Below are 13,623 nucleotides of genomic sequence, written 5' to 3' on the forward strand. Positions count from 1 at the left end.
CTTCTGTAAGAGCCCAAAAGGTCATTACCATTATTTTGAAAGTATTAAAAGTATGAAAGAAAAGCTTTGGAGGCAAAACTATGTCCATCAAATCGAAAACTTTGAAACTCTCATTATAATGCCCTTTGATGCTTTGTAGCTTCTTGGACATTTAGATTTTAAGTGCCCACGTAAGCCAGAGTTGAATAAGGCTACAAATCCACGTTCCAGTGATTTTATAATATCCCAGTTCCCTAACCTGGGAGTTGCTACAGAGCCCCTGTACCTGGCTCTTCTCTCAGCATTTGCATAGAGCTGTATCTCATTTGTATTTCCATCTTTTTTTCAATGAATACGGTATTGGTATATAAATAATATATCTCAGTTGAAAGTCACTTCTGATTTCCTTCTTTATATTTCACGTTATCCATTCCTTCTCTGTGCTAAAGTATCTATTCTGTTGCAGCCGCACCTCTCCATGTCTTGATCGTGACAACAGCAGGTGAACTTCTGCATAATTCTTTCTCTGAACATGTTGCCTCTTCCTCTCCTCCTTTTGTCATTTCCTTCTGCATATACCCTGCCTCAGGATGCTTTAGTGTGACCATACCTAGCCAGAGAGAGAGAGAGAGAGAGGGAGAGAGAGAATGATGTATTTTATTCATATCATGGCCATATGGTATAGAGAAAGTGGGTATTTCTTATTTTATTGGAAATTAGGTAGGGTTGTACCAAAATGAATGTAGACCTAAAGTGAGAGCCTGTCTTGGTCATGGGTCTCCATATCTTAGCTTCTTTTGTGAGAACAAGTGCTACATAGAGCTGAAAAATGCTATTCTAGCAATTGTGCAAATTGGTTGAGCTATTTTCAAGTTATAGTAAAGGTTGTGATTTTAAGTGTCACTTAGCAGAGGTTTTTTTTTTTTTAACTATATTCTAGGTGAACCAAGGGCTGAAAGTTTATTAATAGTGCATTTGCTTGCTAGTACTACTTTAAATGCAGCCTTTTGATATTTTACAAATTGTGCTGTAGAATGATTCCAGTGTTCTAAAGACATCCATTATTCTATTTCATTTTAATAAAGTTATTTTTAAAGGTTCTTATCAAACTGCTGATTATTATGTTTTATTTTACAGTCATCCATCATGATACTAAAGATTGTCTACAAATAAAACCGTTTCAATTTTGAAAAATGTACATCCATTCTTTTACTTTTTTCTGAAATACACACTAAATATTATGTTTCTATACATGAACATAGTGAGTGATAAATATTTTGGTGATTTTAACAAGTTTGAGGCACTTTTTTCAAAGCCGTTTTTCATCAGTTTTTCAGTTCATGGAATTTCAAAGATTGGGAAGGAATTAAGGAAATTATAGAGGAGAAAGAGCTCATGATACGGTTTTCTCATAGTGCCCCAGAAATCAGATTTAAGGCCCTCTTGCTATGTATATGTGGATCACTGAAGCACCCTGATGACATTTTTTCCCCTATTTTCAATCAATAACTAACTTCAAATGCTGCAGTGTCCTCCCCGTCCCCACCCCATGGTCCTGGATGAATTAAAAGTAAACCTAAGGATTCATAACTTTTGGGGTGGAGGATATAGTCCTCAAAAGTGCAGAATCATTGTTTTCTGCTGCCTCCTCTGAAGCATGTACCTGTCTAGCTAATCAACTACATATTCCTAGGCAAGTCATCTGCATAATAATGGTGGATTGCTTTGGCTTTTATTCCTTTTAAATTGTGATAACATCGTATCTCACAATTTAGAAAACTTCAATAAGGGTTTCTAATTTGCATGATTGTTGAATTTCATTTGGAGAGTAAGATATACAGTTAAAACCGAGATGTTACGTGATGTTTTTTGTCTGTACAGTCTGAAGTCAATGTTTAGTGCAGTATGTGTATACATTTTCTGCAAAACTGCTCCTTGACTGTTTTAACCATACAGCAAAAATAGTGTATATTTCTTGCAGGAGTAGCAGTTTATTTTCCAATTAGGAATGCTTCCAGAACATCTGAAATGGAATATTCCAATAGGTTGTCTAACCTAGTTAGAATTTTAACACCAGAAGGCCACCTTAGAGTTTAAGAATTTAATGTCTCTCATGTTATGGATGAGAAAACTGAAACCGAAAGATGTTAAGTGCCTTGCCCGAGGCAATAATTCAAGACAGGGATGGATCTCTTGGTAGATCAGAGTTGTATCCAGGAAACAGCATGGTACTTGCTGCATTATCTTGTGCTCTGTGATAATAGTATTTTTATATCTTCTTTGAATAGTACAGTTCATAAACCAATGAAAACTCCATATTAAACTGCTTTAGCAAAGTTCCGGGTTCATTGTAGGTATTTAATAAACGTTAGTTTCTCTGTTTATTTTTTAGGTATTATATTATACTATAATTTTTAAGACATATAAAACCATATGGTGCCAGGAAAGGAAAATGATGGGAACAAGCATTTATTGAATTCTATATGCTTTACCCATACATGATTTAATCCTCACTCTGCCCTTAAGTGGTGGTATGATTATCCTTCATTGACAGATGAGGCTTTAGTCAGTGCTCACAAACAGTGGAGCTTAGCTTTAATCCATATACGATACCTCTGTGCATACTTAATTACATGTTTTTACTTCAACTCCTTTCATCTCCAACTGTTTATAGGCATTATCTTGTCCCATTTTTAATCTGGACATATGAGAAAATCATATTTACTTAATCAAACCTAGTATGTGAACTGATTCATATAATGACTCCCTCCTTTCCAACCTTTCACTTTTTCCTATGGTACCAAAAAAAGTAAATGGTCTTTTATAATCTGCTTTTAGCTTTTTGAAATTTTTTTTTAATTTTTATAAATTTATTTCATTTATTTATTTTTGGCCACTTTGGGTCTTCGTTGCTGCACAAGGGTTTTCTCTAGTTGTGGCGAGCGGGGGCTACTCTTTGTAGTGGTGCATGGGCTTCTCATTGTGGTGGCTTCTCTTGTTGAGGAGCACGAGCTCTAGGCGCACGGGCTTCAGTAATTGTGGCACGCGGGCTCAGTAGTTGTGGCTCGCAGGCTCTGGAGTGCAGGCTCAGTAGTTGTGGCGCATGGGCTTAGTTGCTCCACGGCACGTGGGGTCTTCCAAGACCAGGGCTCAAACCCATGTCCCCTGCATTGGCAGGCAGATTCTTAACCACTGTACCACCAGGGATGTCCCTTGAAATTGTTTTATACATCACAAAATAACTATCCACTAATTCTACTTCCTATCCAAATAGTGACACCTTTTGATTCTGATTTTTTAAATGAAAATGCTCAAATGCTAACCTAATTTTATATTACAAACTATTGGGATTAATGATTAGCATGTTGACTTTTATCTAAAAGATTTTTCATCAGCACTAGATATAATCTTGAATCATTATTTCTCTTATTCCCTCTTATTTGAAGAAAAGACTTCTTTTGGTATAGAGTTCTACATAGTCAGCTTTTTAATTGGTTTATTCTGCAGTTACATTATTTGAGTCTGATTGGCTTAGGGTATTTTCTTGCTAAATTTGTAAACATTTTTATTAATTTTTACTATCAGTATTTAGCTCTTTCATGACTTCCAATGCTTTTGTTTCTTTCTTGATATCCTTCTGATTTACTTTCCTCTCCATCTCCCTCCCTCCCTCCCCACCCCTTTCTTTGTCTCTTTCTTTCTCTCTCTGTCTCTCTGGTCAAATAATTCCCTCAGTAGAGCTTGTTGCTTTTTGTTACTCTGTTGCATTTCCTTTAGTTATTTGATAAAGACACAAAAACTTGTTTTCATTGGAAATTTAATTTTTCTTTTCTCTGAATTATGCACATGGGCACCTAAATTTTTCCAATTTACTTTGTGTTCCAGTGCAGTACTTAAATATAATTTTCCAGATCTGTGATGACACCGAGACACATATAGTTAAACTTATCTACTTGCAGCTCTGGTCTTTAAGTTCTTTTATTTTCAAATCTTTGGTCTTTCTTCATCCTCTATCAAGGGAAATAAATATATTGGGTCTCTCATTTTGGAGCAGTAAAATACCTATAGAGGAATATTTAACATTGAGGTCGGTCCTTCTCTACTGTTTTGCTATTTTATGAGCTGAAATATCTGAGGGTAGTAATTTGAATGAGGTCTGACTGGATTGTTTGTCCAGGGACCAGAGAATTAAATAACCTTCTATTTTAGGCTTCTTCTCAATAAGAAATAAATATATACAGCTTCTCACAACTTACCATTTTCACTCTTCCATTCATTCACTGTTCAACAATTATTTATTAACTACCTACTATGTGCTCTATTTACATTGTGCTAGGCACTGAGGGGACACAGGAAGAAATATGGAGAACAAGGTCACTGTCATTGTGGCACTGATATGGCTTCTATATATGGTTTAATTCATTTCTCGTTGATTAGGAAAGTAAGTGATTCTGAGTAAGTGAAACCATCATGTGACATTTGGGGCTTAGACTGTGAGCATCTCGGCAGCAGCAACTACGTCTTTAATTTCTGTATTCTCACTTGGTTCCTAGCAGGGCACCTAGTACTTACTAGGAGGGTAACAAATTGTTGCATGAAAAGGGGCGTGGAAATTATGGAGTAAATGAGAACAAAAGAGAATTTTAAAAAGATCAGTCAGGGCTTCCCTGGTGGCGCAGTGGTTGAGAGTCCGCCTGCCGATGCAGAGGATACGGGTTCGTGCCCCGGTCCGGGAAGATCCCACATGCCGCGGAGCGGCTGGGCCCGTGAGCCATGGCCGCTGAGCCTGTGCGTCCGGAGCCTGTGCTCCGCAATGGGAGAGGCCACAACAGTGAGAGGCCTGCGTACTGCCAAAAAAAAAAAAAAATCAGCCAATGACACAAAATCAGAGAAAGTAATCAAACATATAGTTACTTTAACATTGTTACAGCCAAGAACATAGCTACTTCAATTCATTCCTTAGAGCAGCGGTCTCTAATGTTTTGGGCACCAGGGACCAGTTTCATGGAAGACAGTTTTTCCACAGACAGTGGTCAGGGGGATGGTTTTGGGATGATTCAAGTGCATTACATTTATTGTGCCCTTTATTTCTATTATTATTACATTGTAATATATAATGAAATAATTATACAACTCACCATAATGCTGACAGGAGGTGAAGCTCAGGCAGTAATGCGAGCGATGGGGGGCGGGTGTAAATACAGATGAAGCTTCACTTATTTGCCTGCCACTCACCTCCTGCTGTGCGGCCTGGTTCCTAACAAGCCATGGACAGATACCTGTTCCTGGCCCGGGGGTTTGGGCCCCCTGCTTTATCCTGCACCTCTAGAAGATGTTCTAAATGGAGATGTTATGTAGGCCCTAAGCCATCACTGGAATAAACATAGTGGAAATGTAACAGCATGCAACATGAATTGGGAAATTCCCTAAATGCCTTCACATGGTACAAATAGTATTGAAGATTGATAATATCAAGTAGATGTATTATATATAGTTCCTTACTGGTTTGAGTCCCTGTTCTTCACCAATGCTGCTAGTATTCAAAAGATGAAACAAAATCAGAGAAAGTAGAGAAAGTCAGAAATGTAGCAATGAGTTTGGAACAGCACTGGTTGAAACTTAAGTCACTTTTTTCTAGTTTTTATAAAAATCAACATAAATATCATAGTCAAAAGAAAATAGTAAAATGGAAAAGAAACCTTTATAGTCATCTAGAAGTGTTACCAGTTCTCTCATTCTTTTGAGCAATAATGCATTTTAAAAGGCAAATAGAAAATAATTTTTTAAGAATTCCTACTTAGTGGGCGGCCTGGCGGCCTGGCGGTGGGCAGGGCGCAAGGGCCGAGGCTGTGGTTTTGTCCCAGGCTCACCTGGCTGAGGGTCGTGAGAAGGCCCAGAGGCGAACTTGACGAGGAGCCCCTCAGCCCGCGCCCCGGTGAAGATCAACCCAGCTACAGCCGGCCAGGAGCCGGCTCTCTGTGAAAATGGCAGGACCAGAGCTGCTGCTCGACTCCAACATCTGCCTCTGGGTGGTCCTGCCTATCGTTATCATCACCTTCTTCATGGGCATGATTTGCCACTACATGTCCATCCTGCTGCAGAGTGACAAGAAGCTCACCCAGGAACAAGTCTCTGACAGTCAAGTCCTAATTCGAAGCAGAGTCCTCAGGGAAAATGGAAAAAAATTCCCAAACAGTCTTTCCTGACACGAAAATATTACTTCAACAGCCCAGAGGATGGGTTTTTTCAAAAAACTAAAAGGAAGGTCGTGCCTCCTTCTCTTATGACTGATCCCACTATGCTCACCAACATGATGAAAGGCAATGTCACAAATGTCCTCCCTCTGATTCTTACTGGTGGATGGATCAACATGGCATTTTCAGGCTTTGTCATAACCAAGGTCCTGTTTCCACAGACCCTCTGTTTTAAGCCTATGCTACAGCAAGAAATTGAACTACTCACATTAGATGCCTCCTGGGTGAGTTCTGCATCCTGGTATTTCCTCAATGTCTTTGGACTTTGGAGCATTTACTCTGTGATTTTGGGCCAAGATAATGCTGCTGTCCAGTCACGGCTAATGCAGGAACAGATGACTGGAGCAGCCATGGCCATGCTCGCAGACATCAATAGAGCTTTTAAGACAGAGTGGGAGGCTTTGGAGCTGACGGACCACCAGTGGGCACTAGATGGTGTCAGAAAGGAACTCATGGCCAAAGACCTCCACTTCGAAGGCATGTTCAGAAAGGAATTACAGACTTCTATGTTTTTGAAGACGAAGCAGGGTTTAGCTGTGTCAGGAACTCGGAGTAGCGCTTAACCTTGTAACTTTTGTTTTGAGCTAGAGCCTCTCGGAATAAAAAGTGGGATGCATGAGCCGGTGGGTGTGCAGCAAGGATTGTTCTTGTCTGAGCCGGGTTCCCCTTTATGTTTGAAACCAGAGGAAACATTAGGAGTGTGTGCTGGGTGACTTGCCCAGAAACAGCTCTTTTTGAAATATTTTAAATTTTCCTTCTGGTGACTCTAGTAATAAAAGTAAGAGAGAGGGGGGGAACTCAAGCTAGTGATAATATATAAAACTTAGCAAAAATTCAGAAATTTCAAAAAAAGTGTTGTCAGTTAAACCTAATTATTATGTACAGTCATTCTGAATTCTAAACCACAGTAAACTCCTGTTTTCTTGGGATCCAAAAACAAAAAACAGCCTACTTAAACGCTAGGAATAAGAAAAGCAGCCAACATTTTCTCATTGTGATTTGATAAAGACCAGAAATATCCACACTTCAGGATTTAACTGTTGGTTATACTCCCCAGTTTGTGCCACATACTAAAAACTTAGAGGACTGGGTATGAATTGGTAGGTCTAGACCGGCTCCTGCACGTGGGAAGAAGTGTGTCGCCTCTTCTCATGGTCTCATCCTGCACGACCTGCTTCAGACAGGCAGTCTGGGCTCCTTCACATCCATTTGTATTACTAGCAACAGGGTTTCTGTTTAATAGCATGCTTAATGAGTTGTGTTCTGCTATAAAGAGGACGCTAAGGTATTTTTCCTTCACTTATCTAAAAATAACATAAATGTATTGTGTTTCTACCCCATAACTTACTTTGATGAAATATCTTTGAAATGTTTTACATGTTGTCATGGATGCAATGTCTAGGTGTGATGAATCTGGTATAGTTCTGTGCTGGTTAAGCTATCAGTAGATCCATAATACACCTGTATGGTGCTTTCCTCTTTCTGTTTTGGTATAAAAAGCTTGCAAATGCAAGGAGAATTGGGAAAGACAGTAATGTTATTTGTGTAAGGGTGTGCACACTGTGTGTGTCTTTGTGTCTATGTGTATGACCATCAGATTGCCTGGTTTAATTTTTGCTCCTTGACAAAATGCGTGCTTCCAAGGCTTTAATGAGTGTTACACTAACATAGTGAGAAGAACTTAAACTAAGCTGCAGAAACAGCCCAAAGGAAACAACTTCAAAGTTCAGACAAACCCTTTCTCTTGGTACACTTAAAATAAACAAACCAAGTCACCTTGGATCATTATTCCCCTATTTACAAGTAATTAGCTTGGCAAAAAAGGAGCAAAAATAATAGATGCCTTTACATTTCTAAATTACTACCTATGACTTTCCATATTCAATTTATTATAATTTGGGGAAAATCATGATGCACAGGTATCCTCCATTAGAATGAGCCCAGGTTTTCCCACTTCAAAACCCAGAATAGAGGGTATTTATAATCTTTGTTTCCTATCTACCCCTTCAGTTAGAATGGTATAGCAGGGCTTCCCTGGTGGCACAGTGGTTGAGAGTCCGCCTGCTGATGCAGGGGACACAGGTTCGTGCCCCGGTCTGGGAAGATCCCACGTGCCACGGAGCGGCTGGGCCCGTGAGCCATGGCCGCTGAGCCTGCGCGTCCGGAGCCTGTGCTCCACGACGGGAAAGGCTCGCAAAAAAAAAAAAAAAAAAAAGGTATAGCAGAGAGATTTCTACGTAAGAAGTGAAAAAGTGCATTTTAACCAGTAAATTAGTTCTATCCAAAACATTTGATTACTTTGCTTTTCCTCTTTTTTATTTTTAGAATGTAATGAGTTAAAAACCTGCATCCTGGGTAAGACGATGTTGGAGCAGGATGCATGTACATGGGTTTGATCTTGGGAGAAAGCCTGTGAATTTTTTTGTCATAGAATTATACTAAAATGATCTGGACAAGATGTAATTTTTAAAAGTCAAGTTGAGTTTACTTAGAAAAGCTGCAATTTAGTCTTTCCCCTCTGCTCTATCCTTATATTATTTCAAAATATGGATTTTTCAGGACACACATAGAAGGAAGCAAAAGTATTTGCATTGATAACAAAAGGAAACTAATCAATATTTTTTACATAATTTCATTATACTTTCTAAGTCAATTGGATATATTTTTAATTTACAATTTATATTTAATATTGCCATTATCAAAAAAATTAGAACTCTTCTTTAGCTACAGATCAAAAATACAAAAATTAAAACAACAACCAAATTAAAATAAAGGCATTGGTATAAAGTGAAATAACTTTTAAGGGCAATTTTTGGCCACCATGCATATAAATAAAAAAGAGATGTTTTAAGAACAGAGCATTATGGAAAAAAAATAACTTGACAAAGCTTGTTCATCTGCCATTGATATTTCTAAACACATCTAACCTTCTATTTTAATTTTTAGTTTCCTGGTTAGTTTTATGGTGGACGCCCGAGGTGGTGCTATGCGAGGATGCAGACACAATGGGCTCCGCATCATCATTCCGCCTCGGAAATGTACTGCCCCAACACGAGTCACCTGCCGACTGGTCAAACGCCATAGACTGGCGACAATGCCTCCAATGGTGGAAGGAGAAGGCCTGGCCAGTCGCCTGATTGAAGTCGGACCTTCGGGTGCTCAGTTCCTTGGGTAAGGGTTTCTGATAAACCTCCCACTTAGTCACGGATGAGCTTGTGTCCTCCACATGAAATCACTAGGATGGAATGGAAAAAGGTACGTCAAAACATTTTGAAAGAAAATTGGCCCCTATGAAATTTTTTTAAGAATTGGAAGTAATGCCTCAATGCTTGACTCCACTTAAATGCCTCTTATTTTAAGGCATTAATGGATTAAACATTCAGGTTAACTGTTATTTACTCTTTCTCTTTGAATGTGATAGTAGGTGCTAGACTCCCAATATGAATAATCATGTTTTGGTCGATGGTAGGTATTTTTTTAATCTGAGATTTAAGTGGTGAAGTCATAGAGGAAAAAAATACAGTTGGCCCTTGAACAATGCAGGGGTTAGAGGTGCTGACCCTCCACACAGTCAAAACTTTGCATACACCTTAGAGTCGGCCTGTGTGGTCCTCTAATATTTACTATTGAAAAAAATCAGGGCATAAGTGGACCTGCCTAGTCATTCAAGGGTCAACTGTACTAGTCTATTCCAAATGTAAAGTCTTGTATAGTTACAAAACAGAATCCTTATCTTCACTTTGGAGAGCAGTGTTCTTTATAGAACATCCAAAAATTTAGTCTATGTGATTTGTCTTTTCTGTTGTCAGAATTGCTACCTTGAGTCTTATAATTATACTGGCATTTTATTTAGGCATAGTGTTCATTAAGAGGACCAAATCAAGAATAACTTTCGCCATGCTCATTGTAGCAATTTTGAGCAGAAATAAACATTTCTTCTGTTTTGTTTGTATGGCTGCTTATATTAAGTGGTATCTCAGTATGCCAAGAAGTGAGTAGCTACTGCTGAAAACTGACAAAACAATGAAGTTTTGGAGGGGGACAAGTTTCAAAATATTTTGAAACAAATCAATTGTATTTAAGTCTTGTCATTTCAACTCTTTGTGCTCAAGAACTGGGAGAAAATCCTACGAATCGTGGACTCTTGCTTTGCCAGTGTCATACTGGGGAGAGGATTTCTTGCTTTAGAACTCAGGAAATGTTCTAAAGCCTTGTAATTTGGAGCAAACTGTTAACAGGTTGCTCCAAATTACGTTCACACGTGAAAGGGGTGTGTCTGTATTTCCCAATTATGGAAACCACCCCCCATGTCCTATCAGACAGACCAGCGATTTAGAAGGAGCCTGTGAAGTTCTGGGTTGCATCAGAAGATACCATTATGGTTGGAGTAATTCCCCAGTGGTTCCTTTCATTCTGTATGTACCAAGTCCTTTCCCCTCCCTCCTGTGCAGGTAGTTGTAGGCTTTTGAATACTCGTCACATCTGTTGAGGAATATCCATGAAAACTTCTGGCCTCGCTATGGAGTCAGAGTTTTTACTGTATCCCCAACAGCTCTGTCTTTCCAGTGGAGCATATTTTTTTTCTTGTTTGGCTCATGCCCTGGCAGTGAACCTAAGTAGGGACAGATCTGACCCCCATGCTCCCTCCTTCCACACGCCTCCATTGTACACTCTGGGTCTCTGTTCTTGCTCTTTGTGACCAATGGAGGGGGCAGAACCAAATGCAGTGTGAAACCAAACTTCACCCTGTTCATCAGCTGGTGACGCTGGGGTTCTGTGGAAAACAACACCTGAAGCTTACTTATGTTCTTTCTTTCACTGCTGCTTTGGATGTACTCAGTAAACTTCACCTGCCAACGGCTCCTCCCCCACTTAATGAGGGAGAAAGTTTGGTCAGCCGCATCCTTCAGCTGGGGCCTCCTGGAACCAAATTCCTTGGGTAGGAGTGACTTAAAACAAATTGATGGCTGCTGGCCCCCATTCTTCTCCTTCTTCTGCAATATGATTTCTCTTTTTGTCATTGTGCCCATGACATGTCCCTCTCTATGATTTAAATTCTGTATAACCTATCTTTAGTGGACCATTTCTGACCCTTGTGGTATGTGACTTTTATTTTCGAGTGATGTTTTTCTATCTTTTTCCTTAAAGTGCTGTGACCTTCATTTTCGTTTAAAGCATGAGATCTGCCTAGTTGTACTATGTGCTAGTTATGATGTGACTATGATAAATCTGGAGTCTGTATCAAAGCAACCTGGACTGAAAAATCAAAAGCCTCTCTAAATTTTGAGAGTGACCTAAAAAGCAGCAGGGAAGTGCATGTTCTGGGTCCTGAATATAATAGGCATTGGACACAAATTGGGCTGCCTGCTGAGGTGCTCAATTAGGGCCACACTGTGTACACATGCCTATTGTTTTCTTGAATGGAGAAAATATAAGGAAAAAAAATCCCATGAGTGCATGTCTTTCTAGTTACCAAGTAGTTGACTTTTCTGACATCTCCTCATTTACAACACATCAAATTACACAGCGTATGAGCCATTTTCCCTCTTAAACCATTTTGTCATTTTGTACCTTGTAGAAAACATTTTAAGTGATTGACACACCTCATAGATATGCATGTACATTTCTTTTGGTTAAATGTGTTATCCTTACATTTATCAAAGGAGAAGTTCCAGAATGCCACATGCACTCACAGAGAAATAGCATTGGCTTAAGGTAACAGCGTGGCCCTGAGGATTGGTGCCCCTGAGGTGAAGTGCTAGCTACCGCGGGACCATTTGCTAGCCTCAGGGCTTCAGAGGGTGGCCCACTAGGTCCCTGTCCCCAGAAAGAGAAGAATTCCAGGTCACTTTGCAACAGACAGAGTCAAGGTGCTTGTCTCCATATTGGTTAGCTCCTGTCCACACTGAATGTTCTGCCTTACTGTGTCAGGCCTGTGATCGTGGAGATCCCTCATTTTGCTGCCCTTCGAGGAAAAGAGAGGGAACTGGTTGTCCTGCGCAGTGAGAATGGGGACAGCTGGAAAGAGCATTACTGCGAATACACTGAAGATGAACTGAATGAAATCCTTAATGGCATGGATGAAGGTACTTCATATTAAATGTTTTAAAAGAACTCTGAAGCGAAAGCATGATAATGATGCGTTTCTTTATGTCCTACGGGCGTGTGTGTGTGTGTGTGTGTGTGTGTGTGTGTGTTGCCTAATCCAGCTTGGGTCTGCTCGCCCTTGCACAGTAAAGCCAATCTACTGATCCCGGGTTGTGGTGAAGGAAAGTGCAGTGTTTATTGCAGGTACCAAACAAGGAGTCTGGGTCTTTTGAGCATTAGCTGCCCAGACCCCTCATTTGGCACCTGCAGTAAACGCCACAATTTCCTTCACCACAACCTGGTGTCAGTAGATTGGCTCTACTGCACAAGGGTAAGCAGACCCAAGTTTGGTTTAGTAACAAATGTGTCCCTTTGTTATTTTACCACAGCAAGTATTCTGGTATGTTCCAATGGTGATGCGTTGGAGTATACAATATATTTATCTAGTCTTACTTTTGTTACATTTGGGAAAATAAAATCGTTAATAGTAAATATCTCATTTTAATAAAGAGATACAGCCCATCTCTATCTTTAGTGTAAACTTTTCTAAAACGTGAGATAGAATAGATATTTTCGTTTCATAACAAAACGACTGATACTGGATAATAAATCCATGGTTTTAAAAAATGCCTAACTTGAACGTTTAGATATTTAAGACACTGATAAAAAGTGTTAAGCTTTTCTGTAGGAAAACCTACATATAACCATAACTACCGCATTATAAGATAATATAAATTTTAACTTTCTATTAAGGAGATAGGAAAATTAAGTTCAGTCACACTTTATATATAGTTTGAACAGGGAGTTCGTTAGGGTTGAATTTCATATACAAACCTACACATATAGTTAAGGAACTTATTTTTCATTAGGGCTTTAATCTCTGTAAATCCCAAATCCAGCTTAGGCCATTTAGCCCCAGGTTGAAATATCTTAGTTTGACTAGAGGGAGGTGCCTCATTCTTAGGCCTCCCGAGGTTGCACAGAGATGAGGTCTCTCAGTCCTGATAACGGCAGATATGTTGCACTTTATGTAACTACACAAATAGGGCAAGTTCTTTGCCTGAGTGCCAAGAGCCTACCAAAGTCTGCACAGAGGTAGACACACAGCTGTGTGGCTGTTTGTCAAGTTTTATTAGTCTTCCAGGACCACCGGCTGTAGCTTCAGGTATGGCTCACGAATAGTGAAGTGTAGCCTGACAGCAGCTGCTCTAACATTTCTTTCTGCACCCTACTGAGGCTGAGTAAGAAGAGAGGCCAGGCTAACCCTATCCAAGAGGTGGATGGAAGAGGAAATTATGCCTTC

At 39.6% G+C, this 13,623-nt stretch overlaps 1 protein-coding gene and 1 pseudogene across 12 annotated transcripts in view; both read left to right on the forward strand.

Moving 5' to 3' along the window:
• Nucleotides 1–13,623, forward strand: part of ANK2 (ankyrin 2) — a 242,476-nt gene that overhangs the window by 182,928 nt on the left and 45,925 nt on the right. For 6 of the 11 annotated variants that reach the window (XM_082653623.1, XM_082653625.1, XM_082653626.1 and 3 more), the window contains 2 exons: nucleotides 9,180–9,404; nucleotides 12,165–12,319. In XM_082653623.1, coding sequence (XP_082509749.1) covers nucleotides 9,180–9,404; nucleotides 12,165–12,319 — 380 coding nt within the window. Of the gene's footprint in view, nucleotides 1–445; nucleotides 482–9,179; nucleotides 9,405–11,073; nucleotides 11,173–12,164; nucleotides 12,320–13,623 lie in introns of all 11 variants that reach the window. The other 5 variants (XM_082653622.1, XM_082653624.1, XM_082653628.1 and 2 more) reach the window with 2 other exon arrangements.
• LOC309821793 (ER membrane protein complex subunit 3-like) lies at nucleotides 5,964–6,796 on the forward strand (annotated as a pseudogene). Its single transcript has one exon. The product of its transcript is annotated as an ER membrane protein complex subunit 3-like (transcript).

The sequence above is a fragment of the Grampus griseus genome (genome assembly GCF_964374135.1).
Source record: "Grampus griseus genome assembly, chromosome: 4".
NCBI lineage: Eukaryota > Metazoa > Chordata > Mammalia > Artiodactyla > Delphinidae > Grampus > Grampus griseus.